Here is a 16,058-nt window from a genome sequence, read left to right on the forward strand (position 1 = left end):
TATTGTCTATGTATTGTACTTGTATTTTAAATTGCTTAACATTATGTAATTTCAATTTTGTTGTGTATTTTTAACCATGTGTAATTTTAATTGTGAATGTTAAATGCGCAATAACGGACTAAAGATGGAAATTAGTATGGTGCTAAATCTGTTGCAGCCATTTTTTTTATTTTTTTTTAATGTAACTAAACATTGTCCTTCAAATAAACAAATACAAATACTAGCTCCCTCATCACCAGCTTGAGTGTCTTCATGCCATCACAACACGTGAGTGCTCAAATTACTCGTGTTGCCTCTACTTTATCGCTGCTTTTCAAATGTTAAAAACGGCCGTACTTTTATCCAACAAACCATTGTCTTTTTTTAGAAACAAAACTTTAACCACACTATTGATGTAATAATCTGGGGTGCATTGTTGGTAAACTCTTTCGGTGTTGCCTGCTACGTTGCTGTGTCGTCAGTCGCAAACGAGAATGGTTCTCTCGTATTACGTCATCACAGAGATCTCGCATGATTAGAGTGGCCATATTTTATAGTAGATCTACAAGCAACCGATTTGTGACTTTCCAACTGGACATTGACCGAGCCATACTATATATAGATCAATCCAGCGGCTCGGCAAACGATGTATTCATATCTCTAAAGTAGTAAGGGAACACTACTGTATTGTATTGTGACTTATGTATCGTAAAGTCCTTGCCAAAACCCAGCCCTAAGCATCAGTAATTGACAGTCTACCAAGGGCATATATCACATCAATCAATCAATCAATGTTTATTTATATAGCCCTAAATCACAAGTGTCTCAAAGGGCTGCACAAGCCACAACGACATCCTCGGTTCAGAGCCCACATAACATACTTGCCAACCCTCCCGGATAGAGGACTACCAAGTGCTTGGCAGTGAAGATCTTCCTCAGGAAGCAAAGATTGACCGGTTTTGGGCCATGCTAGGGAGAAATGGAAGATTCCAGACTCTAGCGCATTTGATGAAAGCACTTTTGTGCGTGCTACACAGCAATGCATCATCAGAGAGGGTGTTCAGCATGGTTAGAAAAATAGTGACAGAGAATAGAACAAGGATGGACAATTCAACCCTTAACTCAACAATGAGTAGATGAGTGTTATGTGTGTGTGTATATGTGTAAATAAATAACACTGAAATTCAAGTATTTATTTTATTTATTTATTTATATATATATATATATATATATATATATATATATATATATAAAATACAATAAATATATATATATATATATATATATATATATATATATATTTATATATATATATATATATATATATATATAATAAAATAAATATATATATATAGCTAGAATTCACTGAAAGTCAAGTATTTCATACACACACACACACACACACACACATATATATATATATACACACACACACACACACACACACACATGAAATACTTCACTTGGTGAATTCGAGCTGTAAATATACTCCTCCCCTCTTAACCACACCTCCAACCACGCCCCCGCTCCCACCCCCGCCCCCAACCCCACCTCCCGAAATCAGAGGTCTCAAGGTTGGCAAGTATGCCACATAAGGGCAAGGGAAAACTCACAACCCAGTGGGACACACAACACCTAAAGTCAGCCACCTGTGGCTAGTGTAAGCTCTTTGATATTCATTCAGTTTCAGGGACTCGGCACGACTGGTCTTGCACACACACACACACGAAGGCATAGTCCGTAAGGCAATCGCTCACTCACACACAACAATGTTGTCAAAACGATCTGCAGAAAAACAACTGAAAACACTTTAAAATGCAATCTCAGCCAGTTTTTGTCGATAGCACCAAGATGGCAATCAACCGTTTGTCCTCCCAGACAAAACAGTTTTGATAACTCATCTGTTAACTTGTGATATATCAACCAACACTTTGCTCAGTAATGTGACATAAACGCACATAAATGAGTAGGGGCATGTTGTGCAATAAATGCAATGTAAATGTAGAGACTGAGAGCTTAATACACTTATTTCAAAGACTTTTCTAAATTGTTTCTAATCACTTTCCCTTTTGGAAATCGTTTTCAAAGGTTCATGTTTTAGGTTGGACATTGCTGTTGTCATGTAAATCAGTATATTTTTGCAGCAATAACAATTTCCAACAGGTTTGTGATGTGGTCCAAATTCCTATCCTTTGCAGTAATCAATAGATGAGATTGAGCGATGATCCCTTCTTCCCTCCTGCTACGCCGCTTTCCTCTCTTCTCTATCCCTATTTCTCTCAAGGGAATTTTAAAAGCAGGCTTGGCTGGGTTACCTAATCCCATTGCTTCTAAAAAGGTTGCTGGGTGCTGCATACACGAGGGTCACCTTGTAGGATCACCCGGACACACACACACAAGTGCACACACACACAAACATAGGGCTTGGGATCACTCCAATTTCCTGGCCTCTAAATTGTTACACTTGACTGCTTGGACTCAAGGTATATATCTGCAGGCTTTAGTTAGTTTGTGTGCGTGTGTGTGTGGACGTGTTTCAGAGAGACGTAGCATACAAAAGACACAAGTAAGGAGTATGCATACATCATTTTCACCCACTTAAAGCCTCACAAGGATAAAAATGATAAGTAGATGTGTTTATTTGAGTCAAAAAAGTGCCATTTTTAAGCACAGTAAGAGATAATTGGGCATTCCCTGTGTTTATGTGACAACTTTAATATTCATAGCAATGAACCCCCCGTCAGAATATGAATTTGCATATCCATATTTACATATTAACAGCCGTTTCAGACGTCAAATGTCTGCTTTGCGCTTTGTGAGTCTTAGTATAAATAGAACCAAGTGTAGATGTAGCGATAAACAGTATTTAAGTGTGTGTATTTAGATCTGCAAGGTAGCATAAGTTACATTTCTTGCAGAAAGTTCAGTTGCCTATTATTATATCTTCACCTTTAAAAAAACTGCCTGAGCTACTGCAGCGTGTCGTCACCAAAGCGCTTCACTAATGCCTGCTTCGGTGTGTGTCTGTTGCACTGGATGTTTGGTTCAAGTGCATCGGTCTCTGTCAGCTACACCCTTCATCCATTACCCTGACCTCTTCCTCATGGACACTTCCTCTCCCCCTTTACTTAAATCGCTTCCCCATTTATATTTTACCTCTCCAAGTCTGCAGAGTGAACTGTCGGGACATATAGCACCGCACCACCATAAAAACAGAGTGGGTTTCACACTGATCTTGTAACTGACGGCTGTCATCACAACACGTTACATCACCCTATATGAAACCTAATTCTCATCACCTCGGCAAATGTGCGTCTGTCGAATACCCGAGTGCGAGCGTCTGTAAATGTGAGAGGCGGAGTCGGGGGGAACATTTCAAAGCTTCACTGGCTGTGACGCGGCGGCATTGTAATGTTGCATAGCGCTCGGTCAGCCAATCAGAAAAATTCTCACCCTCCGTTTTATGAATGAGGTGCGGCGTATGCGAGGTCCAGGCGCACACACTTAAAGCGAAAATACTCTAACACAGTGATGTAATACATTCACATGGGGTACCAGGAGCGTCTGAAAAACAAGAGTGGTATAAAATCAATAATATATTAAGAGCTTCAAAAATGTGTTTCAAAAATGCAAAAGGTATGACTTTAATTCTAATAAATGACATTTTAATAACAATAGCATATTTCACAGAAGCATGGTTTTAATAACTCAGAATCCAAAACAAAATGTTAATCAGGACCTTTAATACCTCCACTGTCTCAGTGAAGCCATATCCTCCAACTGCCTGTGTTCAAACCAGGAACTCAAAACGCCTTATTTGGCTGACATTGTGTACAAGGGAGTTATTTTGCCTAACCGCTATGTAAAAATCATAACAGAAGTTTTTTGTGTGTGAGGCCCGACTGGCAACGGCGGAGGAGGAAGAAGAAGATTGCAAGAGTGCATTTATGTACACACCTTTCAGTTTCTGGCATGCTGCACCACAATAGTTAATTTACTCGCAGTGTACTATAGTAGGTTAACAGTGCCCCCTTTGGTCGTACAGTAGACAACCATTGAGTGGCGGCCAGCATGTGTAAGTGCAGATAATTAAAGCAGGTGTAAACACAATGAAAGCAAAGTAGCCTGGTAAAATATGACGTTTTGTTAAAGATTGTGATAAAGAGAAAAGCAGGAGGTGTTGCTGACTACCAAAATGGTCATTCTGTTTTATAATACTATAGAAAAATAGAATGCACAGGTTTGATTATTGAGCAACTGTAAGTGATGATATACAGTACTGTTGTCTATTTCAGCAAGAAATTTTTAAAAAAGCATGCACAAATACTACATGTCGTTTGGTTTAATTGACATGAACCAACAAAGAGTTACACATTCACAAACTGTGAATGAGAAGGACTCAAGGTACATTGTGTTTTTTTTTTTCCTCAGACATGACCTCATCATGTCCTTATGTAAAAACACACTTCCCTTGAGGTAAGGCTGCCATCTAGTGATGGCCACCAGAACTGCTACTACGCCTCACACCAGGTGATGTCATAGTTTTGAGAAAGAATGAAAGAGTTAGGGGAAGGGGGGCTGCGAAAAACAGAAAGAGAGGCAAGGGAGGATGTGTGAGTGAGAGGAGGTGATGTCATGTTTTCATAGCATGGTCTTTGTCTACAATGTTTTATTTAACGATGCAGCATCAGTTTGATATTCACATGACGTCAGCTGTTTTGTTTGCTGAGGACATAACACATACAAAAATGAAAACTTTCGACCCGCTATGCAGCAGACCAGACGCTACATTCTCTCAGTCCTTGGCATTCCACACTCGTCCATTCTCCCATACGCTCGCAGCAATTTCATGTCATTCGAGACGATTACATTGCATTCCATACAGCACTCCAAACAATCTCAGCACATGGCCTCAACACAGTAATCATTTCTGATTCTGGCCATGACAGGCAATTTCTCCTTCCAACAATCTAAAGAGCGAAGAACAATACTCACCCTGAAAGCCTGTGAAAATGTAATGTAAGGGAAAATAAAGTAACTTGAGGAATTACAAAGGAGACCTAGACGGGAATCAAACTAATCCTTAAAAGGAGACCCTTGATGAATTTCCTTTTTCTTTAACAGAGGGCACAAAGTGACATCCCAGGGTGGTGGAAATACTTATATGAGCATTTCTAATGTACGCTGTCAGCCATTCTCCTCTCCCTTTGCTCTGATGTCTACCAAGAAGTATTTCTGTGTTCATTTTACACAGGACTGTTTTGTCAAAATGGGCCACTAAGAAATTTAATTAGCAACTAAACCCTAAATGGAAAACATTTGAGGTTTGAGGAAACACAATAGAAGGTAGGATAACGTATTAATGTCCCCTAGCCTTGGCTTACACTCGATAATAATGACATGCATTTACATACATACATCATTTGTATCAATAAATTCAGTGTTTCCCACAGATTGCCCATATGCATGTGGTGGTGGGGCGAGGCCAAGGGCGTGGAGTCAATATGACATCATTATATAATTTGCATAATCACTGATGAAGGATATATTTTCTTTAAAAAATGTTTTACATACGTATATTCCAAAATAAATCTGTTATTAGTAATTAGTATTAAAATGATCATACTGTCGTGCTCTATTTTTCCCCAAAGGTAGCTGCTTATGTTATTACTACAGTGTAACACAAGCTACACTTTGTACACCTCTGGTTTATTGACGTATATTATACTGCCCTCCCTGAATTTTGGAATTTAGCCAAACAAATAAATGTACCGTATTTTCCGCACTATAAGGCGCACCTAAAAACCACAAATTTTCTCAAAAGCTGACAGTGCGCCTTATAACCCGGTGCGCTTTATATATGGATAAATATTAAGATTCATTTTCATAAAGTTTCGGTCTCGCAACTTCGGTAAACAGCCGCCATCTTTTTTCCCGGTAGAACAGGAAGCGCTTCTTCTTCTACGCAAGCAACCGCCCCCATAGAACAGGAAGCGCTTCTTCTTCTACTGTAAGCAACCACCCGCCCGCGTAGAAGAAGAAAAAGCGCGCGGATATCACCGTACGTTTCATTTCCTTTGTGTGTTTACATCTGTAAAGACCACAAAATGGCTCCTACTAAGCGACCGGGATCCGGTTCATGAAAAGACGCAATCTCTCCATCCGCACACGGATTATTATTTCACAGCAACTGGAGCGCGTACGGTGAATATTCGCACCACAGGGAATGAGAAGTCATCCTTCACTGTGGTTCTAGCTTGCCATGCTAATGGCCAGAAACTTCCACCCATGGTGATATGCAAAAGGAAGACCTTGCCAAAAGAGACCTTTCCAGCCTTTCCAGCCGGCGTCATCATAAAAGCTAACTTGAAGGGATGGATGAAGAAAAGTTGAGCGAGTTGTTAAGGTAAGTTTAAGTTTACGCGAAGAGGCCGGGTGGCTTTTTTCACGCAGCTCTGTCCATGTTGATATACGTATGTTTGTGATTGCACATTTGCGTACATTTTGGGAGTGAACAGAGTTGTTAGAACGCTGGTTTTTAATATATTATTAAAGTTTGACTGACCTATCTGACTGTTTTTTTGACATTCCTTTAGCGCAGTTAGATGCGGCTTACAACATGGGGCGGCTTATTGGTGGACAAAGTTTTGAAATATGCCGTTCATTGAAGGCGCGGCTTATAACCCAGGGCGCCTTATGGTGCGGAAAATACGGTAAGTCTTTTAAAATAGAGATGAAAAAATAACTTCAGGTTGTTTATTGATAGTCTCCACAATAATGTTACTGTAAAATAAGCAATCAAACTAAACGGGATGAAGGATGGCTCTAATGCTGCTAGCTTAATGCTAATATACAAGGGACCATCTAGTTGACAGGCTAATGAAGATTAGCAGCGCGAACTTGTACAAATGTTTATCAAATGAGGTTTTAACGGAACAACCTTTACATAAAACAGCAAGTGTATTTCTACTTACAAGCATATATTGACCAAACTATGTGGAAACAAATAGTGACCGCTAACTTTGTACTCCTCAATTGAAGCTCCTGCTGACTAACTATAGAAGCCTGTTGCTCAAACTTCTCATTTTAAAACAAATAACCTAGTTTCTGGAACATAATTGCAGGTGATGGAAGCACAAATAACCTGTAAGGTGAAGTGTTACTACCTGTCTTGCAAAATATATGTGTAAAAAAACATATATTTTTATCTATTTTTTGGCACAGCACTTTTTTATTTTATTTTGCATATCGTTCACAATCATTATGGAAAGACATGACGTCAGATGTATTTTTTTTAATGCATTCTAATTTGTAAATAAAGGTTCGCTAACAACAGAGCCAATGGAGGCCCCTTATTCCACCCATAAAAGCAAATAAAAAACCATCAAAAAAGCACCAAACATACGCCATTTACATTTCTTGGCTTGAATGTTAAATACTAAGTATTAGTGAACAGTGATTAAATAGTGTGTGTGACAATCATTGGTACTTTAACTTTATTATATATATATATATATATATATATATATAATATTACACAATATTTATCAACTGTATATTTTTTTTAACGTACACCACACCTTAATAAAAATCTGTACATTTTACAGTAAAAAATACCCACAGCTCAGTTGCCAAAATGTTGCTGTAAAATTTATTGTTTTTTACAGTATATAAATGGAAAAAAACAGTACCAGTTTTTACTGTAAAAGCTATGGCTGTTTCTACGGTGCATTAAAGTAAATGGGAAAACAATACCACAGTTTTTGTTTTATTTATAGTAAAATTTTGGCGACTGAGCTACCAGTTTTTTTTACTGTAAAAATAATTTTTACAGTGCACAATTTCATGGATAACTTGCTTTAAAATCATTGGTCAAGACGATATTTAAGTACTTATTTTTTATTTTTAACAAAACAAATGTTTGGAATGCAATAATACATGAAGTTTAAAAAATATATGAAATGACTTGCAAAATATGTATTTTTTTCTGTCAAAAGGGAATGTTGAATACATTTGGTAGGAAAAGACAAATCATTACAGGCTTTCACGGGCCACATAAAATGATTTTGAGTTTGACACCTGGGGTTAAGAGTGTCTAAATAATTGTACATGTATGTTTTTAGAATGTGGCATGAAGCACAACAAAAACGACTCAAGCACAAGGAGAACATGCAAAGTCCAAGCTCAACTCGAACCCAGACCTCCTAACTGTAAAGCAGACGTGCTTACCACTATATCGCTGCTGAACTCTTTTGAGCAGAAAGCCAATAGCACAAAATGGGCAGTTAACTTGACCCTAAATTATAACAATGATATAAATAACGACATCTTTTCATTAGCATACACAAAATGTAACCTCTACATTTAGCAAACAACAAGATTCAGGAATGGCGTGTGGTTTAGTACAGTAAGTAGAGAAAGCCAACTCAGCTAATAGAAAACAGTACCCATAAGAGCACGTTTTGATCTCATTACCAAGACAGTATTACATTACACTGTCTTGAATTGCACCTTTATTTGCAATAGACCTTAAACCCACTACAGAAGCAATATGCACTAATCAAATTGTGAGAAAGGAGAATATTTCCCGCACAGGAACAAGAATGAGAATAGAAAACAGCTGCACACCTACTTTCTGAGAGAATACAGCCCTATTATTTGATTATAGATTTGAAGGAGCTCTACAGTAAGGCATTTGGTATATTCAAAATATGGCCTAAGAAGATCTCACACTTTAGAGTGCAAGCCATTAGGCACATTGACAACCAGTGTTCTGTTGAGTTATTGCCCCCCCTAATGGTGATGTTTTGAGACAATTAATCTATGCAAAATCCATGAGTGTGTGTTTGTCAAGATTGTATATGTGGTAGAAGTAATGCATCATTAAGGCACCATTAAAACACTGCACAAGGTTGTAATGATATGTGTGGTGTCAGTCAAATCCCTGACAACGGGACACTTTGCAGAACTTACAATTTAATAAGTAATATTATCATATTTCCTCTTGAACTACACAATGTGCTTGAACATAAAAAGGCCCTCATGAGGGGCATTTCTGTTCAATGTCTGGTCTCCATGCAAAAGACATGCACATACAATTTGACATAAGACACCAGTAACCTGTCTTCCCAAACTGATTCACTTTACAAAAACATATAAAAATGCCAAATATTCTATAACCTACCATCCATTTTAGATGATAGTTCAAGAGTAATTTAGGCCACAATGTTACATGAAAGTGACACATAATCTTTCCCACAGACTAATACTGCCCTCTAGTGTTTAGTAATATAACTACATCAATTCAGACCTCACTACAAGTTACATTTGATAGAGATGAAATCGACATTATCTTGAATATTTGTTGTTCTTTTGTGTTGAAATACACTAGTATTCCGACAATATACAGTGGAACTTCTAAAAAAGTGAAAAAAGTGGAATTAACATTTACACAAATGAGTGATAAGAATGAATATCATAAAATATTTATTAACTATAATGACAATGACATTTTGGCCTGACCGGCTCTGAGGTAAGGTTGAATGTAGTGCAAACTGCCAGTTAGTTTGATTGTAATTGATACAACTATAATATTATAAATGGTATCTTACCAGTCATTTTGTATCCACTGGCAGCAAGTTGTCCAGCCATGTACTCTCCATCCGAGTTGTTGTGACTGCAGCCCCATGTTTTCATCCAGATTTTCTGGGTCCCCGGAATAAAACTGGGAAAAACATTCATGGTATCAATAATAATCCTCAATTTATAAATGCCCCAACTTAAGAATGTTTTGCTGTCTACCGGCTAATTGTTAAGTTTTAAGTTGCAAGCAAAAATTTAAGTTACGGTACAACTAAAAACATTACTAAAAATAAAAATCTCAGATTTTTTTGTGAAAAATCAGAGATCTTACTCTTAGCAAAATTCATATTTGTTTAATGATATTGTTAGACCAGATATAAATTTTACTTTTTATGCAATCATTTTCAAAGAACTATATTAAAAGCTGCGACTTGTCCAGGGTGTACGCCGCCTTCCGCCCGATTGTAGCTGAGATAGGCTCCAGCGCCCCCCGCGACCCCGAAGGGAATACGCGGTAGAAAATGGATGGATGGATGGATATATTAAAAGCTTCCTCTGGGAGGCAATATTTCTGCTTGAATAAAATACTCCTGTATACAAAATGTAGCATTCATCTGTCCAACTGTACAGAAATGGTTAGGTTCCACTGTATTGGGTTCGGTTCATTAACATGCAAGTAACCGAGAAAATATGGGTGCACTTAAGGATAGTTTTTGTTCCCCAATAATTTGTAACAGGAAAGGTGCAACATAAAATTCTCAATCACACAAAAAATATCCTTACAAAGGGTCATATTGTAATTTACTTTCTACATTTAAAACACTTCCTTGGTGGTTCTTTGGTCAAAATGTTGCATAGTGTTTTACAGACCATCTTTAAGCCGCTTTCTGACCGCCTCTTCAGGATGGGCCTTAATTACGTGCCTCCATTCGACAGCGTCTTCTCCCAGTCATTCATGTTGTAGTTTTTAGCTCTTCAATAGTGAGTCTATTGACAGACATAAGTTGGAACTATGCACTACTTTGTATTAGAAAAGGCAACAGTAGAGGATGCATATGCATATACGAGCCAGTCTGGCCCACAGCAAGAGGATAGCAAAAAAGAAGGATCTTATTGACTACAATGGCGGACTCGCACAAAAACACTTTGGGTAAATACCATATATGGATAATTCGATGACGTCACACCTGGGAACGACACTTCGGGCAAATTCTAAATGTCTTGTTTGGAGAAAGTATGAAAGAAGCCCAGATTGTTCAATAAATATCTTTGTCGTACCTCCATTGTTTGAGTAAAATTTTCAGGAATTATGCAGATCCCACATACACAAAAACAGATACCAATAGGCAAGGAAAGTTGGTTTTGCATAAGAGAGCCACTTTAACATACCTGTCAGCTTGTAGTTCCTCACTGTTGAAAATATCCCTTTTCTTCCTTGACCTGGGTATGACACTCCTTTTGGCAGACTGTCTCTCATAAGGAGTGGGGTCACTAGCAGACACCATGTCCTCGATGTCGTCAATCAGGGAGTCACAGGCTGAAGGCATGATCTGAAAAAACAGACATCCATAATGTAAGATAATTCCCTTTGTTTATTACCTACATTTGCTTCAGCAAACTGTAATCAAAATCAGCTTTATTGGCCAAGTATGTTTAACACACAAGGAAGTCTGATATGCACACTTTTCAGTCTTAAAGGTTTATTCAAAGATCAGTTCTATACACTAACATCATATCACACCATATACTGTATCAGTGGTTCTTAACCTGGGTGAGTCAGCTGCCGTGGAGGTCAAGACACACCCGACTCATCATGTAAATAAAAACTTCTCCCTATCGGCGTATTATGGATACCCCAAAACAATGTTCCCTCTAATTTTCCATATGCGTGAGCAAACGCAAAAACTCTCTGAGCATTCAGTGGAGCACATGTGAGCGACGTCAGACGTGCACATGCATTGTGGCCACACCAGCAGCAAACCTGACTAAATAACAAGTTAAATGTTTTATTATGTGTGTACCGTAATTTTCGGACTATAAGTCGACGTTTTTTTTAATAGTTTGGCCGTGGGTGCGACGTATACTCCGGAGCGACTTATGTGTGAAATTAACACATTATTGTAAAATATCAAATAATATTATTTATCTCATTCGTCTGAGCGACGAAGAAAATGTCCACAATCATTACACACGTCAGCAATCGTCACTCACACGCCAACCAATAAGAATTCGGCGGGGGCGGGTCATGGCAGAAGTGCATTGTGAGCCATGATATGCTAACTGCTATATGCTATACGCTACTGCCGGAGCTATTAAAATGGATCACATCAACAATCGCGGTAACTTATAAAAACTGAGGACTGAACTAAAATGGCACCGAAAAGGAAATCATATACTGCAGATTACAAGCTGGATGTAGTGAAATATGCTGCAGAGAACAGCAATCGAGCAGCAGAAAGAACGGACGCTAGCGGGGCGCATACCAGAGGCGACACCGAGGAAAAAGATTTCATCGGATTTAGCGATCGGGACTGACAGATTGTTTGGTAAACGTATAGCATGTTCTATATGTTATAGTTATTTGAATGACCGTAACACAACATAAACACAACAGAACAAATACCCAGAAACCCTTGCAGCACTAACTCTTCCGGGACGCTACAATAACATCTACGGCTGTTGGAGCTCAGTGCACAACTGCACACACAACAAGAAGGAGACAAAGCAGAAGAACGGAGAAGAGACATGGCGACGATGAGTAAGAAGAAGAAATACACTTGCAAGTTCCAAAATGATTGGAAAAAAGATTTTCATTTCATCCAGGACAGCTCGAAGGGGAAGGGGTATGCTGCCTGCACATCAACCCCGCCCCCCAACCCCATCTCCCGAATTCGGAGGTCTCATGGTTGGCAAGTATGATGCACTGTAGTGATAGGTCCGGCAACACCGATGCATCGGCGCATGCATCGAGCTCATAGAGCAAAACCCTGTGTCTGTGCGCGTATCGCTTTTAGAAAGTCACGTGACCGATTATGAGCTGTTTCGGTCACACAACCGACACGCAAACTGTGTTGCACTGACGCCTCCTCTGTGCCCTGTGAGCGGGTCTTTCCTACAGTTGGAGAAATAATAACTAAGAAGAGAAATCGACTAAAATTGAATACGTTGGAAAAACTGTTTTTTTAATAAAAATGTGTAAAAAAAATACAAATAAATAAAAATTCCCAGTCCACAAGCATCCTCATTCACAACACGTTCTCTTAGATTTCCATGTTATGATACATGTTCACATTATTTATTGACTGTATCTAAAAAAGATAAAAAATATATTTTTATTTAAATGAAGATATGAAATAATCCTAAATGAAATACAATGACTTGGTTTATATTATTGTATATACTAGGTCATAAAATCAGTGTCAGTTGAGTCGGCCAATAGATTGCCTGTAGGGATTTTTAATGTACAGCAGATGTCAGTATTTAGTGACACAGTATCAATACAGTTTTGCAATGTGTCGAAACGCTTCATGACGACTCATCAACCCATCACTAATGCACTGTGTTGGTTTTGTTCTTTGAACAAGGTGATGTTCATGCACGGTTCATTTTGTGCACCAGTAAAAAAACATAACTTTGTCTTGAATTTGAAAAAAAACAGAAAACATTTTATTTTTCACTAAAGGGTTCGGTGAATGCGTATATGAAACTGGTGGGGTTCGGTACCTCCTACCAAGTCAGACCTACACTGTTTCAATATCCATTTCTCTGTTCTCAATTGTTGATGACTGATGATAACAACCAAACCTAACCCCCCACCCCCCTCCACCCTCCTCCACTCCACACCCCGAATTGTAAATAATGTAAATAATTCAATGTATACACCCTGATGATTATCTTGTGTGATGACTGTATTATGATGATAGTATGTTTGATAGTATATATCTGTATCATGAATCAATTTAAGTGGACCCCGACTTAAACAAGTTAAAAAACGTATTCAGGTGTTACCATTTAGTGGTCAATTGTACAAAATATGTACTTCACTGTGCAACCTACCAATAAAAGTCTCAATCAATCAATCAATCAATCAAACAATCCAACAAGGTTAAGAACCACTGGCATAGATACATACAGGCCAAAACTGCAAAGTAGTTCCACTCTGTACACATTTGCGTAAAGAACATTTATTTTGCTGCAACTGGAAATTGATTAAAATTTACGTTATTTGTCTTCGCATTGGAATGGCTCAAATGAAGTACAACGTTGTTAACAAAACTTTTGAATTGCATTCGCCTCTCGAGTTTTGCCTATTGGATATTTTAAGCTTGTTTACAACTTGTGTTGCATAGCGTGCGACATAAGATGCAATATTGGTCACTCCCCATGATCAATGCACGTATAAACAGGAACAATTTACAGTAATAAAGTACAATATTTGATGTTGGGCCTTGCTCGCTCGCTGTTAGCTAAACTATGTTTGTAGCAAGTCCCCACGTGACATCCAGTTTGTGTAGGTAGACAAGCAATACTCACAAAACGTGATCTTACCTCAGTTGCAGTGTTTGTTATTTGTTTACTCCAAGACAAAGTCGGACTCTTGAAAAGGTCAGAGACGAGACAAATAAGCATGTGAAGGACCAAAACAAACGTGTCAGAATGTTCTGTCCGCCATACTTTGAGATTGTAACGTACGGTGCGCGAAGAGGGACAAACTAGGATACATGTAGGTAGTGTATGGGAGCCGTCTCTTCTTCTTGCTTTATTTGCGGCTCGCCACCATGACTTTTATATTGTCTACCGCCATCTACTGGGTTAGAATAAATTGCATAGACGATAGATTAAAAAAAAAATGTTAAGCCTTTTTTTTAATTTATTTTTATTGAACAACAAACATACATTTATAATGAACACAAAAGTCAAGGCACTTTCAACATAACCCACAATCTACACATCAGGTTGAGAAAATCACGACATCAGCAAAACATGTCAAGGAAAGAAAACCAAAGCAAATACAGATAGAGTATTAAATATTAATAAATAATAATAATACACAATATGAAAAAATACAAAATCCAAAGAGACATAAAAGGGCTGCCTAAATTACTTTAAATGTTTTTAACAAAGATATCAATTTAAGGGCTTTTGTACTCTTAATCATCCTCCAAGATTTGATTGATAATTGTAAACCATTAAGCCAATTAGAAAATGTAGGCCTTACTTTAATAAATCGATATTTATGTAGAATTTTTTTTGCCTGGAGAATAATAATGTTGACAAACATTTCTATGTTACAGTCGTTTATAAAAAATACCAAATTTGATCTCTTCTATAGAGGATGGGGACATTTCCACACCCTTAGACGATGGATGGATAGATAGATAGATAGATAGATAGATAGATATGGTAACTGTAACATTAACTGTGTCAAAACAAGCGCTTACTAAATGAAAAGTCGTAAATCCAGAAACATTTGGACGGCGAGTCTAGGATTCCATTTGTATACACCAAAATGGGTCTTAACTTTTTCCACAGAGGGCTGCATACTAAAAAATTAAAGCATACAGGGGGGGTCGAGTGCACTTTTATACATTTTGTATGTTGAATATGCTAAAACTAATTAAATTCATCAATCAGTATATGATTAACTATCCATTCATCCATCCATTTTCTACCGCTTGTCCCTCTCGAGGTCGCAGGGGTGCTGGATCCTATCTCAGCTGCACTCGGGCGGAAGGCGGGGTACACCCTGGACAAGTCGCCACCTCATCACAGGGCCAACACAGATAGACAGACAACATTCACACTCACATTCACACACAATTTAGTGTTGCCAATCAACCTATCCCCAGGTGCATGTCTTTGGAAGTGGGAGGAAGCCGGAGTACCCGGAGGGAACCCACGCAGTCACAGGGAGAACATGCAAACTCCACCTAGGATCAAACCCAGGACCTTCGTATTGTGAGGCACATGCACGAACTCCTGTGACACTGTCCTGCCGTATGATAATAAACTATTTATTTTATTAATAGGTGACAAAGCAAATTCAGTAGTCATATTACATCTCATTAGAAATGAGTTCATTCAATTATCAAAACATTTTGAGGGCCAATAAAAAAACTAGCTGTGGGCCGAAGTTGGTCCCCCGGTTGGCACTTTAGACAACCCTGGATGAGAGGGACATATGAAGGCAAAAAAGAGGAAATGGGACAGCGACTGTTACGTTCTTAAAACTGTATTTGGCATTTTCCTAATTGAATTATAACCATTTCATAGAGTACAGAACTTCCATTTTTGAGGCTCAATAGTATTAAAAATATGTATAACCCCAAAAGTTACTACCTGAACGGAAATCCTTTAGTCAACGTTATTGCTTGTGCACAACTGTCATTTCATTCATGCAGCTGATTTCCTTAATAAACTGTAGTCAACACTGTATGTCGTGAAATGTACATTGCAAATGTATTTGTTTATATATATTTTTTTAAATGCTTGCATTG

At 38.1% G+C, this 16,058-nt stretch overlaps 1 protein-coding gene across 1 annotated transcript in view; it reads right to left on the reverse strand.

The window, feature by feature from the left end:
• cdkal1 (CDK5 regulatory subunit associated protein 1-like 1) overlaps positions 1 to 14,299 on the reverse strand; it is a 532,667-nt gene extending 518,368 nt beyond the window's left edge. The window contains exons 1-3 of the mRNA XM_061951156.1: positions 14,110 to 14,299; positions 10,951 to 11,111; positions 9,591 to 9,703 (exon numbers count right to left, since the gene is read on the reverse strand). Of these exons, the coding sequence (XP_061807140.1) occupies positions 9,591 to 9,703; positions 10,951 to 11,111; positions 14,110 to 14,190 (355 nt within the window). The 5' untranslated portion in view covers positions 14,191 to 14,299. The remainder of the gene's footprint in view (positions 1 to 9,590; positions 9,704 to 10,950; positions 11,112 to 14,109) is intronic.
• Positions 14,300 to 16,058: the final 1,759 nt, after the last annotated feature.

This window comes from Nerophis lumbriciformis, linkage group LG04 (genome assembly GCF_033978685.3).
Source record: "Nerophis lumbriciformis linkage group LG04, RoL_Nlum_v2.1, whole genome shotgun sequence".
In the NCBI taxonomy this organism is placed as follows: domain Eukaryota; kingdom Metazoa; phylum Chordata; class Actinopteri; order Syngnathiformes; family Syngnathidae; genus Nerophis; species Nerophis lumbriciformis.